This window comes from Mustelus asterias, chromosome 17 (assembly GCF_964213995.1).
Source record: "Mustelus asterias chromosome 17, sMusAst1.hap1.1, whole genome shotgun sequence".
In the NCBI taxonomy this organism is placed as follows: Eukaryota; Metazoa; Chordata; class Chondrichthyes; order Carcharhiniformes; family Triakidae; genus Mustelus; species Mustelus asterias.
Window position 1 is genome coordinate 14,707,838 of NC_135817.1, and position 18,718 is coordinate 14,726,555.

Consider the following 18,718-nt stretch of genomic DNA (forward strand, 5'->3'; position numbering starts at 1 on the left):
CCGAAACTCAATCCCTCTACCAATAAAAGCTAACACACCGTACGCCTTCTTAACAACCCTATCAACCTGGGTGCCAAGTTTCAGGGATCTATGCACATGGACACCCAGATCCCTCTGTTCATCCACACTACCAAGTATCTTACCATTAGCCCAGTACTCTGTATTCCTGTTACTCCTTCCAAAGTGAATCACCTCACACTTTTCCGCATTAAACTCCATTTGCCACCTCTCAGCCCAGCTCTGCAGCTTATCCATGTCCCTCTGTAACCTGCCACTTCCCTCCGCACTGTCTACAACTCCACCGACTTTAGTGTCATCCGCAAATTTACTAATCCATCCTTCCACGCCCTCATCCAGGTCATTAATAAAAATGACAAACAGCAGTGGCCCCAAAACGGATCCAAAACAACATTTTATAAGGGTTAGAGAATGAGACATTGACTAGGATATTGCTGTGACACAGGTTAGAGAATGAGATTGATTTGGATATTGCTGTGCAGCTTAGAGAAGGACGCATTATTAGGCTGTTGCTGTGATACGGGTTAGAGAATTGATTCGGTATTGCTGTGATGGGGTTAGAGAATGAGGCATTGATTAGGACATTGCTGTGAAACAGGTGAGAGAATGAATTATTGATTAGGATATTGCTGTGATAAAGGTTAGAGGTATTTATTCGGGTATTGATGTGATACAAGTTAGAGAGTGAATCATTGATTAGGTATTGCTGTGATACAGGTTAGAGAGTGAATTATTGATTAGAGTATTGTTGTGATAAAGGTTAGAGCACGAGTCATTGATTAGAATATTGCTGTGATAAAGGTTGGAGCATGAGTCATTGATTGGAATATTGCTGAAACAATATTCTATGTGAATATTTATTGATTTATTGATTAGGGTGTTGCTGTGATACAGGTTAGGGAATGAGGCATTGATTAGGGTATTGCTGCGATAAAGGTTTGAGAATGAATCATTGATTAGGGTATTGCTGCGATAAAGGTTAGAGCATGAGTCATTGATTAGAATATTAGAATAGAGTTTCATCTCCTTTACAATAGCATTGGAGAGAGATGGGATCAGACAAGTTAGAAAAGTGTTTAATTGGAGTAAGGGGAATTATGAGGCTATCAGGCAGGAAATTGGAGGCTTAAATTGGAAAGAGGTTTTCTCGGAAATTATGGAAGAAATGTGGCAAATTTTCAGGGAATATTTGTCTGGAGTTCTGCATAGCAACGTTCCAATGAGACAGGGAAGTTATGGTGGGTTACAGGAACCGTGGTGTACAAAGGCTGTAATGAATCTAGTCAAGAAGAAAAGAAAAGCTTACAAAAGGTTCAGGGAGCTAGGTAATGTTAGAGATCTTGAAGAGTATACGGCGAATAGGGAGGATCTTAAGAAGGAAATTAGGAGAGCCAGAAGGGGTCATGAGAAGGCCTTGGCAGGCAGGATTAAGGAAAACCCCAAGGCATTCTACAAGTATGTGAAGAGCAAGAGGATAAGACGTGAAAGAATAGGATCTATCGAGTGTGACGGTGGGAAAGTTTGTATGGAACCAGAAGAAATGGCAGAGGTACTTAATGAATACTTTACTTCAGTATTCACTATGGAAAAGGATCTTGGTGGTTGTAGTGCAGACTTGCAGCGGAATGAAAAGCTTGAGCATGTAGATGTTAAGAAAGAGGATGTGTTGGAGCTTTTGACAAGCATCAAGTTAGATAAGTCGCCGGGACCAGATGAGATGTACCCCAGGCTACTGTGGGATGTGAGGGAGGAGATTGCTGAGCCTCTGGCGATGATTTTTGCATCATCAATGGAGATGGGAGAGGTTCCGGAGGATTGCGGATGTTGTTCCTTTATTCAAGAAAGGGAGTAGAGATAGCCCTGGAAATTATAGACCAGTGAGTCTAACCTCAGTGGTTGGTAAGTTGATGGAGAAGATCCCGAGAGGCAGGATTTATGAACATTTGGAGAGGTATAATATGATTAGGAATAGTCAGCATGGCTTTGTCAAAGGCAGGTCATGCCTTACGAGCCTGATTGAATTTTTTGAGGATGTGACTAAACACATTGATGAAGGAAGAGCAGTAGATGTAGTATATATGGACTTCAGCAAGGCATTTGATAAGGTGCCCCATGCAAGGCTTATTGAGAAAGTGAGGGGGCATGGGATCCAAGGGGACATTGCTTTGTGGATCCAGAACTGGCTTGCCCACAGAAGGCAAAGAGTGGCTATAGATGGGTCATCTTCTGCATGCAGGTCGGTCACCAGTGGAGTGCCCCAGGGATCTGTTCTGGGACCCTTACTCTTTATGATTTTTATAAATGACCTGGATGAGGAAGTGGAGGGATGGGTTGGTAAGTTTGCTGATGACACAAAGGTTGGAGGTGTTGTGGATAGTGTGGAGGAATGTCAGAAGTTGCAGCGAAACATTGATAGGATGCAAGACTGGGCGGAGAAGTGGCAGATGGAGTTCAACCCAGATAAGTGTGAGGCGGTTCATTTTGGCATGTCAAATAGGATGGCGGAATATAATATTAATGGTAGGACTCTTGGCAGAGTGGAAGATCAGAAGAATCTTGGGATCCGAGTTCATAGGACGCTCAAAGCACCTGTGCAGGTTGAGGCTGTGGTTAAGAAGGCGTATGGTGTACTGGCCTTCATCAATCGAGGAATTGAGTTTAGGAGTCGTGAGATAACTTGGAGTACTGTGCTCAGTTCTGGTCGCCTCATTACAGGAAGGATGTGGAAGCCATAGAAAGGGTGCAGAGGAGATTTACAAGGATGTTGCCTGGGTTGGGGAGCATGCCTTATGAGGATAGGTTGAGTGAGCTCGGCCTTTTCTCCTTGGAGAGACGAAGGATGAGGGGTGACCTGATAGAGGTGGATAAGATGTTGAGAGATATTGATCGAGTGGATAGTCAGAGGCTTTTTCCCAGGGCTGAAATGGTTGCCACAAGAGGACACAGGTTTAAGGTGCTGGGGAGTAGGTACAGAGGAGATGTCGGGGGTAAGTTATTCACTGAGAGGGTGGTGGGTGTGTGGAATGGGCTGCCAGCAACGGTGGTGGAGGCGGATTCGATAGGGTCTTTTAAGAGACTTTTAGATACGTACATGGAACTTAGTAAGATAGAGGGTTATAGGTAAGCCTAGTAATCGCTAAGGTAGGGACATGTTCAGCACAACTTTGTGGGCTGAAGGGCCTGTATTGTGCTGTAGTCTTTCTATGTTTTTATAATTAGGGTATTGCTGCAATAAAGGTTAGCGAATGAGGCATTGATTAGGATATTGCTGTGATACAGGTTGGAGAATGAGGCATTGAGTAGGGTATTGCTATGATAAGGGTTAGAGAATGAGGCATTGATGAGGACATTGCTGTGATATAGGTTGGAGAATGAGTCATTCATTAGGATATTTCTGTGATAGTGGTTAGACTTTGGATCATTGTTTAGGGTATTGCTGTGATACAGGTTAGAGCATAAATCATTGATTAAGATATTGCTGCGATATAGGTTATATAATGAAATTTATTTGGATATTGCTGTCATACAGGTTACAGAGTGAACCATTGATTAGGTTATTGGTGCGATACAGGTTAGAGAATTAATCATTGATTAGAATATTGCTGTGATACAGGTGAGAGAATGAATCATTGATTAGGATATTGCTGTGATACAGGTTAGAGCACGAGTCATTGATTAGGGTATGTCTGTGATAGGGGTTAGAAAATGAGGCACTTATTCGGCTATTGCTGTGATACAGGTTAGAGAAACATTGATGAGGGCATTGCTGTGTTAATGGTTAGAGAATAAGGCATTGATTAGGATATTGCTGTGATATAGTTAAGGAATGAATCATTGATTCGCGTCGTGCTGTGATACAGGTTAGAGAATGAGGCATTTATTTAGGTGTTGCTGTCATACTGGTTAGAGAATGAAACGTTGATGAGGGCATTGCTGTGATATAGGTTAGAGAATGTGTCATTAATTAGAATATTGCTGTGATAATGGTTAGAGAATAAGACATTGATTAGGATATTGCTGTGATACAGCTTGAAGAATGAATCGTTGATTAGCGTAGTGCTGTGATACAGGTTAGAGAATGAGTCATTCATAAGGGTATTTCTGTGATAGGGGTTCGACTTTGGATCATTGATTAGGGTATTTCTGTGATACAAGTTAGAGGATGAGTCATTGATTAGAGTATGAGTATTAGAGTATGTGATAAGGTTTAGAGAATAAGGCATTGATTAGGACATTGCAGTGATACAGGTTGGAGAATGAGTCATTCATTAGGATATTTCTGTGATAGGGGTTAGACTTGGGATAATTGGTTAGGGTATTGCCGTGACATGGGTTAGAGAATGAAACATTAATGAGGGCATTGCTGTGATACAGATTAGAAAATGAAGCATTGATTAGGATATTGCTGTGATACAGGTTACAGAGTGAATCATTGATTAGATCATTGCTGCGATACAGGTTAGAGAATGAGTCATTCATAAGGGTATTTCTGTGATAGGGGTTCGACTTTGGATCATTGATTAGGGTATTTCTGTGATACAAGTTAGAGGATGAGTCATTGATTAGAGTATGAGTATTAGAGTATGTGATAAGGTTTAGAGAATAAGGCATTGATTAGGACATTGCAGTGATACAGGTTGGAGAATGAGTCATTCATTAGGATATTTCTGTGATAGGGGTTAGACTTGGGATAATTGGTTAGGGTATTGCCGTGACATGGGTTAGAGAATGAAACATTAATGAGGGCATTGCTGTGATACAGATTAGAAAATGAAGCATTGATTAGGATATTGCTGTGATACAGGTTATATAATGGGATTTATTTGGATATTGCTGTGATACAGGTTACAGAGTGAATCATTGATTAGATCATTGCTGCGATACAGGTTAGAGAATGAATCATTCATTAGGGTATTGGTGTGATACAGGTTGGAGAATGAGTTATGGATCAGGATATTGCTGTGATACAAGTTAGAGAATGAGATTGATTGCTGTGATAGGGGTCAGAGAATGAGTCTTTGATTATTATATTGCTGTGATAGGGGTTAGAGAATGAGTCTTTGATTATTATATTGCTGTGATACGGGTTCGAGAATGAGCTTGATTGCTGTGATACGGGTCAGAGAATGAGTGATGAGGATATGGCTGTGATACAGGGTGAAAGACTGAATCATTGATTAGGATATTTCTGTGATACAGGTTAGAGAATAAATCATTGATTAGGATATTGCTGTGATATATGTTAGGAATATCCTAATCAATAACTCATTCTCTAACATGTATCACAGCAATATCCTAATCAATGATTCATTCTCTAACCTGTATCACAGCAATATCCGGATCAATAATTCATTCTGTGTCATACAGGTGAGAGAATGAATCATTAGTTAAGATATTGGTGTGATACAGGTTGGAGAATGAGACATTTATTAGGGTATTTCTGTGATACAGGTGAGAATGAGGCATTGATTAGAATATGGCTGTGTTACAGGTTAGAGAATGAGGCATTGATTAGGTTCTTGCTGTGATATAGGTTAGAGAATTAGATTGATTGGGATATTGCTGTGATACAGATTAGAGAATGAATAATTGATTAGGGTATTGCCGTGATGCGGGTTAGAGAATGAGGCATTGATTAGAATATTGCAGTAATACAGGTTAGGGAATGAGTCATTGATTAGGATATTGCTGCGATACAGGTTACATAATGAATCATTGATTAGTGTATTGCTGTGAAACAGGTTACAGAATGAGTGATTGATTAGGGTATTGCTTTGATGTAGTTTAGAGAATGATTCATTGATTAGGGTATTGCTGTGATGCAGGTTAGAAAAGGAGTCATTGATTAGGGTATTGCTGTGATAAGGGTTAGCGAATGAGGCATTGATTAGGATATTGCTGTGATACAGGTTGGAGAATGAATCATTGATTAGCTTCTTGCTGTGATATAGGTTAGAGAATGAGGGATTGATTAAGATATTGCTTTGATACAGTTTAGAGAATGAGTCATTCATTAGGGTATTTCTGTGATGGGGTTAGAGATTGAATCAATGATTAGGATATTGTTTGTTACAGGTTCGAGAATGAGGCATTGATGAGGCATATTAGCTGTAATACAGGTTAGACACTGAGTTATCATAGAAAGAATCATAGAAACCCTACAGTGCAGAAGGAGGCTATTCGGCTCATCGAGTCTGCACCGACCACAATCCCACCCAGGCTCCACCCCCACATATTTTACCCGCTAATCCCTCTAACCTACGCATCCCAGGACTCTAAGGGGCAATTTTTTTAACCTGGCCAATCAACCTAACCCGCACATCTTTGGACTGTGGGAGGAAACCGGAGCACCCGGAGGAAACCCACACAGACACGAGGAGAATGTGCAAACTCCACACAGACAGTGACCCGAGCCGGGAATCGAACCCGGGACCCTGGAGCTGTGAAGCAGCAGTGCTAACCACTGTGCTACCGTGCTTGCTGTGTTAAGGGTTAGAGAATGTGGCATTGATTAGGCTATTGCTGTGATGCGGTTTAGGGAATGAGTCATTGATCAGGATGTTGTGAAACTGAATGAGTGATTGATTAGGATATTGCTGTGATACAGTTAGATAATGAGTCATTGATTCGGGTATTGCTGTGATGCAGGTTAGAGAATCTTAGAAACCCTACAGCACAGAAAGAGGCCATTCGGCCCTTCGAATCTGCACCAACCACTTTCATGTCCTCCATAGCCTCGCACAAAGTCATGGGATACATTTCATCAGGTCCTGGGAATTTATCAACCTTGATGCACTTTAAAACTACCAGCACCACCTCCTCTGTTATATGTACACTCCTCAAGACATCACTATTTATTTCCCCAAGTTCCCTAACATCCATGCTTTTCACAACAACAAATACTGATGAGAAATATTCATTTAGGATCTCACCCATCTCTTGTGGATCCGCACATAGATGACCTTGTTGATCCTTAAGCTCTATTCTCTCCCTAGTTACTCTTTTGCCCTTTATGTATTTGTAGAAGCTCTTTGGATTCTCCTTTGCTTTATCTGCTAAAGCAGTCTCATGTCCCCTTCTGGACTCCTGATTTCTCTCTTAACTCTACTCTGACAACCTTTATACTCCTCAAGGGATTCACTTGATCCCAGCTGTTTATGCATGTCATATGCCTCCTTCTTCTTTTTGACCAGGGCCTCAATATCCCGAGTCATCCAGGGTTCCCCACTTCTTCCAGCCTTGTCCTTCACTCTAAAAGGAATGTGTTTACCCTGAACCATGGTTAACACACTTTTGAAAGCCTCACTTACCAGACATTCCTTTGTCTGCCAACAGACTTCCTCAATTAACTTTTGAAAGTTTCTGTCTGATACCATCAAAATTGGCCTTGCCCCAATTTAGAATTTTAACTTTTGGGGCCAGACCTATGATTCTCCATAGCTATCTTAAAACTAATGGAATTATGGTCACTGGTCCCAAAGTGATCCCTCACTAACACTTCTGTCACCTGCCCTTCCTTATTTCCCAAGAGGAGGTCAGGTTTTTCCCCCTCTCAATCGGGCCATCCACATATTGAATGAGAAATTCCTCCTGAATACACTCAAAGAACAAAGAAAATTACAGCGCAGGAACAGGCCCTTCAGCCCTCCAAGCCTGCACCGACCATGCTGCCTGACTTAACTAAAATCCCCTACCCTTCCGGGGACCATACCCCTCTATTCCCATCCTATTCATGTATTTGTCAAGACGCCCCTTTAAAGTCACTACCATATCCACTTCCACTACCTCCCCAGGCAACAAGTTCCAGGCACCCACTACTCTCTGTGTAAAAAATCTGCCTCGTACATCTCCTTTAAACCTTGCCCCTCGCACCTTAAACCTATGCCCCCTAGTAATTGACTCTTCCACCCTGGGAAAAAGCTTCTAACTATCCACTCTGTCCATGACCCTCATAATCTTGTAGGCTTCTATCAGGTCTCCCCTCAACCTCCGTCGCTCCAGTGAGAACAAACCACATTTCTCCAACCTTTCCTCATAGCTAATGCCCTCCATACCAGGCAACATCCTGGTAAATCTTTTCTGTACCATCTCCAAACCCTCCACATTCTTCTGGTAGTGTGGCGACCAGAATTGAACACTATATTCCAAGTGTGGCCTAACTAAGGTTCTATAAAGCTGCAAATATGACTTGCCAATTTTTAAACTCAATACCCCGGCTGATGGAGGCAAGCATGCCGTATGCCTTCCTGACTACCTTCTCCACCTGCATTGCCACTTTCAGTGACCTGTGCACCCAGATCCCTTTGCCTATCAATGCTCTTAAGGATTCTGCCATTTATTGTATATTTCCTATCTGTATTAGACCTTCCAAAATGCATTATCTCACATTTGTCTGGATTAAACTCCATCTGCCATCTCTCTGCCCAAGTCTCTAACTGATATATATCCGACTGTATCCTCTGATGGTCCTCATCGCTATCCGCAAATCCACCAACCTTTGTGTCGTCCACAAACTTACTGATCAAACCAGTTACATTTTCCTCCAAATCATTTATATATATTACAAACAGCAAAGGTCCCAGCACTGATCCCTGAGGAATGCCACTTGTCACAGCCCTCCATTCAGAAATGCACCCTCTGTCTTCTTTGACCGATGTGGAGATGCCGGCGTTGGACTGGGGTAAACACAGTAAGAAGTTTAACAACACCAGGTTAAAGTCCAACAGGTTTATTTGGTAGCAAAAGCCACACAAGCTTTCGGAGCTCTAAGCCCCTTCTTCAGGTGAGTTACCTTCTTTGACCGAGCCAGTCAATAAATTTATCTCCATCCAAGCCCCTAATGCTATGGTTGTCCCAGTCGATGTTGGGAAAATTAAAGTCCCTTACTACTACCACCCTATTTTTCTTGGAGCTACCTGTAATCTCCTTACATATTTGCTCCTTAAATTTCCCGTTGACTATTTGGGGACCTGTGGTACAATCTTATCAAAGTGATCTCCCCCTTTTTATTTTTCACTTCTACCCATATAGACTCAGTGGGTGAATCCTCAGAAATATCCCCTCTCAGTACTGCTGTGATGTTCTCCCTAATCAAAAACGGAACCTTCCTATAACATCTGTACCCTGGAACATTGAGCTGCCAGTCCTTAGCCATGTTTCAGTGATAGCTATATAATCCCAATCCCATCCATGCCCTGAGTTCATCTGTCTTGCCCGTCAGGCCTCTTGCATTGAAATAAATGCAGTTTAATCTATCTTGTTCTCTGCCCTGCTCTTGTCTGACCTGTCTAGTACCAGGGTTACTGACACTGCTTTTACTATTTAATGTGCTTTCTTTAACTTCCGTGCTGTCCTCAACCTTCTCTTCTGTCTCCCTACTACTTTGGGCCCCACCCCCCCTGCCAAACTAGATTAAACCCTCCCGAGTGGCTCTCGCAAATCTCCCCCCCAGGATATTGGTCCACCTCCAGTTCAGTTGTAAACCGTCCCTCTTAAACAGGTCACCCCTTCCCAGAAGAGATCCCAATGATCCACAAATCTAAATCCCTGCCCCCTGCACCAGCTCTCAAGCCACACATTCATCTGCCTAATCTTCCTAATCCTACTCTCACTAGCACGTGGCACTGGTAGTAGTCCAGAAATTACTACCTTCCAGCTTCAGAGTGGAAATCAACTGTAGAGCAAGGTAAATGACATCTCAACAAGAAGGTGTCCTCTCAGCTACTTACTAATTAATACAGGAAAAAATATAACTATGTACCACTATGAGGGGGAGGGGGGGAGGGGGGAGGAGTAGCTACTCCACAGGGTGATCTTTGGCTGTGGCCCCCAGGCAGGTAGGGTGGGCCTGTAGGCCTATCAGGAGCTTTGGCACCTGAACCTGCCACTGGGTGCCTGCCTCCAGGTATTTGATTTGCCCCCCTGTCACATTGGCAAACTGGAGACCAATTGGAACTTTGCACTCCGCCTCCATGGCTTATCTTTAACAAGAGGTCAATGGGTCCGATTTCCTGTCCACCCAATGTGGGTAGGTGGCTTTTCCAGGCTGCAAACCCACCTCTCCCAAAATGGCCAGCACTGGGAATGGTGTCCTGAGTTTGGCACACCAGGATTTTCAGCATCCCTCCGCCACTGCCTCGCCACACCGCCCCCCCCCGCCACCCCCAACCTCTATTTCTGACCTGGGGGGGGACTCAATTAATCCACCCCAAGTTTCAATGGGGTGACATTATAATTGCACCATCTAGTGGAAAGAGATCACTACTGCATTATTAAAAACAGACAACGCAGAAGTGCTCAGCAGGGTCATCGACCTGAAACCTGAATTCTGTTTCTCTCTCCACCGATTCTGCCAGACTTGCTGAGTATTTCTAGCAGTTCCTGTTTATCAGATTTCGGCAGGACTTTGCTTTTGTATGGTTGCTGTGTGATGGGTTTTCAGTAGCCTGTGTTGCAAATAGTCAGTTAAAATGGAAATATAAAGGTTGACACTTTGATCAAGGGGCTGAATTAGATCAGTAATTGCTTGTCTAATTATTCTTTGACCCATATCTCACACATGGTCTACACGTGTTCTCATTGCCCCATGTCCCAGTACCAGGTAAGATTGGCCCGTATCCTGATATTGTTTCTGTGCAGTGGTCAATCCAGTTTGAAGACTGGATGAATCCATTCTCATGTTTGTTGATAACTACTTTTAGGTACATAATTCTTTTCATTAGGAGCAGTTAATTGTTTTTCCCAGAATTTAAAAGTAATGGAAGCAGCAGTATTTTGAAAATTTAGGCATGGTTGCTGTGAAAGAGAAACTGAACTCAGAAGCTGTTAAGTGTGGGAGAGCAGACATTTTAGAAGCATTGTAAATAAACCCCTGTGCAGACGTCGAAACCTTGTGTGTCATCTCTGCATATCTCCAAGGCGTGAAACATAACATACCGGCCCTTAATCAAATTTCTAGTCTGCTTCGATTCTAATTCTCAATTCATCTCCAGAACGGAACACATTTCTAAAGTTATGCCAAGAATGAGAAAACTGGAGTGAAAGTGTTTGAGATTCCCGGCAGATTCTCTACCCTGGTCCAAATCTAAGTCCACGTTTGAACTTTTGGACTAAGTTTCAGTAAATGACTGCAGTGTGCACATGTTCACCTTTGTTTTTGGGGTTTTGCTCACGGTTTAACACATCTGGGATTCTATATATAAACAAAAACTTTTCCTTTCAGACAGAGAAAGTGAAAAAAGAAAAGAGGCAGGCATCTCCTGGGCCTGTGTCAAGTGTGACATCTACACTCCGAAGATCTCAATCTCCAGCAAACATGTCCAAAAGGTCATCTTCGCCTGCAGTGAAGTGAGTCGCAATGTTTCTCAGCCAATGATCACAGTGTGACTTGGTTCAGCAGTAGCATTCCAAGTCAGTAGTTTATGGATTCGAATGTGAGAGAGGAGCAGGAGTAGGCCATTCAGCCCGTAGAGCTTGTTCCATCATTTAGAACGGTTGTGACTGATTTTGGGCTTCAATTCCATTTTCCTGCCCATTCCTCAGATCCCCTGCTCCCTTCAGAGCCTTCCTTCAATATATTAATCAATGAAGCATCCACAACCCACTGGGGTAGATTCCCCAGCCAGGGGAAACAATCTCCTTGTGTCCATCTTGTCAACCCCCTTCAGAATTTTATATGTTTCAGTGAGATCACCTCGCATTTTTTAAACTCCAGAGAATATAAGCCCAATTTACTTAGCCTCTCTTCATAGGACAACCCTCACATTCCAGGGACCAATCTAGTGAACCTTCACTGTACCGTCTCCAATGCATGTATATCCTTCCTTAAATAAGGAGACCAAAACTGTACACAGTACTCTAGGTGCGGTCGCACCAAAACCCCGTATAATTGTAGCAAAACCTTTTTATGCCTGTACTCCAATTCCCTTGCAATGAAGGCCAACATGCCATTTGCCTTCCTAATTGCTTGCTGTACCTGCAAGCTTACTTTGTGAGTTTCTATTAGGAGCATACCCCAGTTTCTCAAAAGACTCTCGAAAGTATTCTGCTTTCTATTCCTGGGACACAAATGAATAACCTCACACTTTATGCACATTTTCCCCCATATTATAAGAACATAACTAGGAGCAGGAGTAGGCCATCTGGCTCCTCGAGCCTGCTCGATTCAATAAAATCATGGCTGATCTTTTTGTGGACTCAGCTCCACTTACCCACCCGCTCACCATAACCCTTAATTCCTTTACTGTTCAAAAGTTTATCTATCCTTGCCTTAAAAACATTCAATGAGGTAGCCTCAACTGCTTCACAGGGCAGGGAATTCCACAGATTCACAACCCTTTATGTGAAGAAGTTCCTCCTCAATTCAGTTCTAAATCTGCTTCCCCTTATTTTGAAGCTATGCCCCCTCGTTCTAGTTTCACCTGCCAGTGGAAACAACTTCCCTGCTTCTATCTTATCTATTCCCTTCATAATCTTGTACACTTCTATAAGATTTCCCCTCATTCTTCTGAATTCCAATGAGCATAGACCCAGTCTACTCAGTCTCTCCTCATAAGCCAACCCTCTCAACTTTGGAATCAACCTAGTGAATCTCCTCTGCACCCCCTCCAGTGCCAGTATATCCTTTCTCAAGTAAGGAGACCAAAATTGTACACAGTACTCCAGGTGTGGCCTCACCAGCACCTTATACAGCTGCAAAATAACCTCGCTGTTTTTAAACTCCATCGCTCTAGCAATGAAGGACAAAATTCCATTTGCCGCCTTAATTACCTGCTGCACCTGCAAACTAACTCCTTGAGATTCCTGCACAAGGACACCCAGGTTCCTCTGCACAGCAGCATGCTGCAATTTTTTACCATTTAAATAATAGTCCATTTTGCTGTTATTCCTACCAAAATGGATGACCTCAGATTTACCAACATTGTACTCCATCTGCCAGACCCTCGCCCATTCACTTAGACTTTCAGCGTCCTCTGCACACTTTGCTCTGCCACTCATCTTAGTGTCATCTGCGAATTTTGACACACTACACTTGGTCCCCAACTCCAAATCATCTATGTAAATCATAAACAATTGCGGTCCCAACACTGATCCCTGAGGCACACCACTAGTCACTGATCGCCAACTAGAAAAACACCCATTTACCCCCACTCTTTGCTTTCTGTTAGTTAACCAATCCTCTATCCATGCAAATACATTACCCGTAACACTGTGCACCTTTATCTTATGTAGCAGTCTTTGGTGCGGCACCTTGTCAAATGCCTTGTGGAAATCCAGATACACCACATCCACAGGTTCCCCATTGTCCACTGCACATGTAATGTTCTCAAAGAATTCCACCAAATCCGTCAAACATAACCTTCCCTTTATGAATCCATGCTGCATCTTACCAATGGGACAATTTATATCCAGATGCCTCGCTATTTCTTCCTTGATGATAGATTCAAGCATTTTCCCTACTAAGAAGTTAAGCTAACCGGCCTATAGTTACCCGTGTTTTGTCTACCTCCTTTTTTAAACAGTGGCGTCACATTTGCTGTTTTTTCAATCTGCGGGAACCACCCCAGAGTCCAGCGAATTTTGGTAAATTACCATTAGTGCATTTGCTATTTCTCCCACTATTTCTTTTGGTACCCTGGGATGCATTCCATCAGGACCAGGAGACTTGTCTACCTTTAGCCTCATTAACTTGCCAACACTACCTCTTTCGTGATAATGATAGTTTCTAGGTCCTCACCTGCCATAGCTTTCCTGTCATCAATTTTTGGCATGTTATTTGTGTCTTCCACTGTGAAGACCGACACAAAATACCTGTTCAATGCTTCAGCCATTTTCTCATTTCCAGTTATTACATCCCCCTTCTCATCCTCTAAAGGACCAATGTTTACTTTAGCCACTCTTTTGTGTTTTATATATTTGTAGAAACTTTTGCTATCTGTTTTTATATTCTGAGCTAGTTTACTCTCATAATCCATCTTACTTTTCTTTATAGCTTTTTTCGTGGCTTTCTGTTGACCTTTAAAGATTTCCCAATCCTCTAGGTTCCCACTAATCTTTGCCACTTTGTATGCATTTTCTTTCAATTTGATACCCTCCTTTATTTCCTTAGATATCCATGGCTGATTATCTCTTTTTCTACAGTCCTTCCTTATCACTGGTATATACTTTTGCTGAGCACTTTGAAAGATCACTTTGAAAGTTCTTCACTGTTCCTCAATTGTCCCACCATAAAGTGTTTGCTCCCAGTCTACCTGAGCCAATGTCTCTCTCATCCCTTTGTAGTCTCCTTTGCTATCTTGTTGCCCACTTACTTACCTTGTCTGTATCTCTTTGCAGCCTCTCACTGTCCTCCTCATAGTTTACATTCCCATCTAGCTTTGTATTATCATCAAATTTAGATAATAGCTCTCTGTCTCTTCATCTGAGCCATTAATGTAGGTTGTAAATCAATAAGGGCCTAGCACTGCTCCCTGTGGTACTCCACTAGTCACAGCCTGCCAACCTAAAAATGCCCAATTTATGTCTAATCTTTGGTTCTGTCAATTAACCAATCATCTGTCCATGTTAATATATCATCCCAGCTCCATGAGCCCTTATCTTGCTGATTAATGTTTTGTGTGACACTTTATCAAATGCCTTTTGGAAATCTGGCATGCCACATATACTGTTCCCCTTTTATGCAGGTTACATCCTCAAATATTCGAACAACTTAGTCAAATATGATTTCCCTTTCATAAAACCATGTTGACTTTGGTCATACTATTATTTTCTAAGTGCACTGTTAAGACTTTGAAGTCTTAATAGAGTCATAAGGTCATACAGCACAGAAACAGGCACTTCGGCCCACCATGTCAATGTTGACCATCAAATACCACTCTATACTAATTCCATTTACCAGCACTTGGTCCATAGCCCACTCTGCAGTGGCAATTTAACTGTTCGTCAGATGCTTCTTAAATGTTGTGAGACTTCCTGCCTCCACCACCCTCTCAGGCAGCACATTCCATACTTCCACTGTTATGTATGCGCGACATAGCCCCTTTAAGAGGTAACCCATGGTGTGCGGTGACCTGCCATGGAAACCACCCACTCGAGGGCTGGAGTGCGTGAAGTACAGTTCTTCAATGAACTCTATTGTTCCTGTGGCTTGCCTTTCCATATGATTTCTGTGGAGCTTCCTCCCTGATAGTCTCAGACTACCACCCACCACCCTCTGGGTGAAAGAAAATTATTCCTCATATCCCCTCTAAACCATTTACTCCTCACCTGAAACCTATGCCTTCTGGTCTTAGACACCTCTGCCCTGGGGAAAAGATTTTTATGATCTACCCTATCTATGCCTCTCATAATTTTGATACCTCTATCAGATCCCCTTCTCAGCCTCCTCTGCTCCAGGGAAAACAAACCCAGCTTATCCAGTCTCTCCTCATAGCTGAAACTTCCCATCCCAGGCAATATCCTGGTGAATCTCCTCTGCACCCTCTCCAGTGCAATCACATCCTTCTGATAGTGTGGTGATCAGAACTGCACACAGTATTCCATCAGTGACCTAGCCAATGTTTTATAAAGTTGTACAGAGACCTCCCTGCTCCTGAATTCTATGTCCCGGCTAATGAAGGCAAGCATTCCATATGCATTCTTCACCACCCTATCTACCTGTGCTGCCATCTTCAGGGATCTATGAACTTGTACCCCAAGGTCCCTTTGTTCCTCAATACTCCCTGGGAACCTACTATTCATTGCGTATACCCGACCCATCTTTTACCTCCCAAAATGCATCACTTCACACTTATCAGGATGAAATTCCATCTGCCATTGCTCTGCTCAACTTACCAGCTGATCAATATCTGTCTATAGCCTCAGACTACCCTCCTCACTACCAATAACACCCCCAATTTTCGTGTCATCTGCAAACTTACTAATTATACCTTCTCCATTCACATCCAAGTCATTGACATATATAACAAACAGCAAGGGTCTCTTCACCAATATATGTTGTACATCGCTGGTCACAGACTTCCAATCACACAGCAGCCCTCCACCATCACCCTTTGCCTCCCAGTAGCAAGCCAATTTTGGATCCAATTTGCCAACTTGCCTTGGATTCCTTGGGCTTCAGCCTTTTGAACCAGCCTTTTCAAAGTTAACTTTTCAAAAAAACTCCACTAAATTAGGATCTCCCACCAACAAATCCGTGCTGACTATCCCTGATCAACCCCTAACTTCTCAAGTGTTGATTAGTCCTGTCCCTCAGAGTATTTTTCAATAATTTCCCTATCACTGACGTTAGACTAACTGGCCTGTAATTATCTGGCTTCCCTTCTTAAATAAAGGTACCACATTAACTATCCTCTAGTCATCTGAAGGGCCTCTTCTGCGCTGTATGATTCAATGGTCATTCTCTTGTTCTTAATATATTTATAAAATGCTTTGGGGTTTTCCTTAAGCTTATCTGCCAATGATATTTTGTGGCCCCTCTTTGCCCTTCTGATTTCTTTTTAAGCATCCCCCCCAAAAAGCACTTAGAAAATCATAACATGATCATTAAGGATTCTTAATAATAGATTCCACCACTTCCCAATGGCTGATGTCAGGCTAACTGGCCTGTAGGTCCCTGTTTTCTCTCTCCCTCCTTTATAACAGTATTATATTTGCCAACTTCCAATTTACTAGTACGGTTCCAGAATCTAGGGAATTTTGGAAAATTATAGCTATCTTTATAGCTGTCTCTTTTAGAACCCTAGGATGTAGGCCATCAGATCCTGGGGATTTGTCGGATTTCAGTCTCTTATGTTTCTCTAATACCTTTTCTCCGCTGATATTAATGACCTTAATTTCCCTGCTTTCATTAGCCCCGGGGTGACACTCTGTTTCTGATATGTAATTTGTGTCTTCTGCTGTGAAGACAGACACAAAATATGTGTTCAATGTCTCCATCATTTCTTCATTCTCCATGCTAATTTCTTCTGTCTCCGCTTCTAAGGGACTAATGTTTACTTCAGCTACTCTCTTCCTTTTTATGTTCATGCAAAAGCTGTTTAAGTCTGTTTTTATTTTCCTGGCTGGTTTGCTCTCATTCTGTTATCAACGTTTTGGTGACCCTTTGGTTTCTAGAACATACCCAATCCTCAGACTTGCTACAATTCTTTGCAACATTATAAGCCTATTCTTTTAATCTAATACTATCCTTAACTTCCTGAGTGAGATATGGATGGGTCTTTTTTGCTGAGTTCTTATTCTTCAGTGGGATGTATTTTTATTCAACATTTTGAATTCTTCTTTAAATGTCTCCCACTATTTATTTATAGCTTTAGTCTATTTCTCTAATTGACCATGGCCAGTTGTCCTCTCATACCTATGTAGTTGACTTTTTTTAAAGCTTAAGCTTGTCTGTGATTGGAGTATGTTTCTTTCAGACTTGAAATAGAATTCAATTGTATAATAATCTACCATGGGGACAGCTCAGGAACCACGTGAAGATGAAAATAAAATCTTAATATAGCTTTCATGCATACAAATAAGATCTCAGCAGAGATTGGCATAAGGGGACATTATAAAAAGGATAAAGTTTGAAAAGGTCTTGACACGGTTGATCTGACAGAGTGCTGGTTACAGCAGTTATCTGGAAGTTCTTTCAGATTGATCTTTGGTGTCTTGTTAACTCTCACTTGTTGCATCTTTGTTGGTTTTCTATACAGACAACTTATGCTGAGAATATTCTGGCTGAAGGGGAACACTCCACTCTGCCCTGCAGGCAATATGGGAAGCAGTCGTCTTTCTTTCATTCTTTGTTCCCAAGAAACACACTGAGGTTAAAATAAAGTGTTCAGACAGAACTTCTCCCAGGCCAAGTGTTTTCAGCAAATCAGCAGGAGCCTAAGGCCAGACAACAGCAGTTTTTTTGATGTTAACTCAAGTAAACAAAATAACTCTTATCCCACCAGGTGTCTTGCTGGTCATATAGCTGAAGTCATGTGATTTCTTGAAAAAAAGCAGCTTACAGTGAAAGCAGTGAACGTGTAGCCTTTAAAATAAAACTCAGGAGGGGTGCGTGTCCAAAATAATTTAATGTCCTTCCAATTTTTCAAAAACAACATAACTTCTGAAGATGTAGACTCCTCATACAGAACTGAAAATTACGTGCTAAATTTTACAGTTTGTAAAATATTTAATAGACTGAGTAAAATAGTAAGGCTAGAACAGTTTGTCAAAAATATATTCAGTATGTTTAAAGATTTAATAGCTGTGTGGACTTTTTGCTTATTGTTCTTCAGGGCCAGTTCAAAGATTCGAACCCGTTCTCCCAGCTCAGGCAAAGAATTCCCAACATCTCCCACTTCCAGCAGCAAGTCCTCCCCCATGAGAAGACGACCATCTTCTAATAACATCGCAGGAAGTGCAGGAAGTAAAAAAAAGAGCAAAGAGCAGGGGGAGCTGGCACGGCAGAAATCGGAGGAGGCTGCAGGAGGTGACATTAAATCACCAGAGGTAGCAGAGCGGGAGACTCCAGTGACAACCCCGGTCAAAGAACATGAAAGAAAGAAAACAGTTGTTGGTGAAGGTGATTACAACAAAAACCACTTGCATTTGTATAGCACCCTTAATGTAGTAAACGATCCCGGAGCAAGAACATTGTCAAACACAAACTTGACACACTTGGGCGGCACGGTAACACAGTGGTTAACACTGCTGCTTCACAGCT

At 42.2% G+C, this 18,718-nt stretch overlaps 1 protein-coding gene across 3 annotated transcripts in view; it reads left to right on the forward strand.

The window, feature by feature from the left end:
• Positions 1-18,718, forward strand: part of LOC144506342 (MAP7 domain-containing protein 2-like) — a 93,726-nt gene that overhangs the window by 33,983 nt on the left and 41,025 nt on the right. For all 3 annotated transcript variants that reach the window (XM_078232316.1, XM_078232315.1, XM_078232317.1), the window contains 2 exons: positions 11,240-11,364; positions 18,291-18,577. In XM_078232316.1, coding sequence (XP_078088442.1) covers positions 11,240-11,364; positions 18,291-18,577 — 412 coding nt within the window. The remainder of the gene's footprint in view (positions 1-11,239; positions 11,365-18,290; positions 18,578-18,718) is intronic.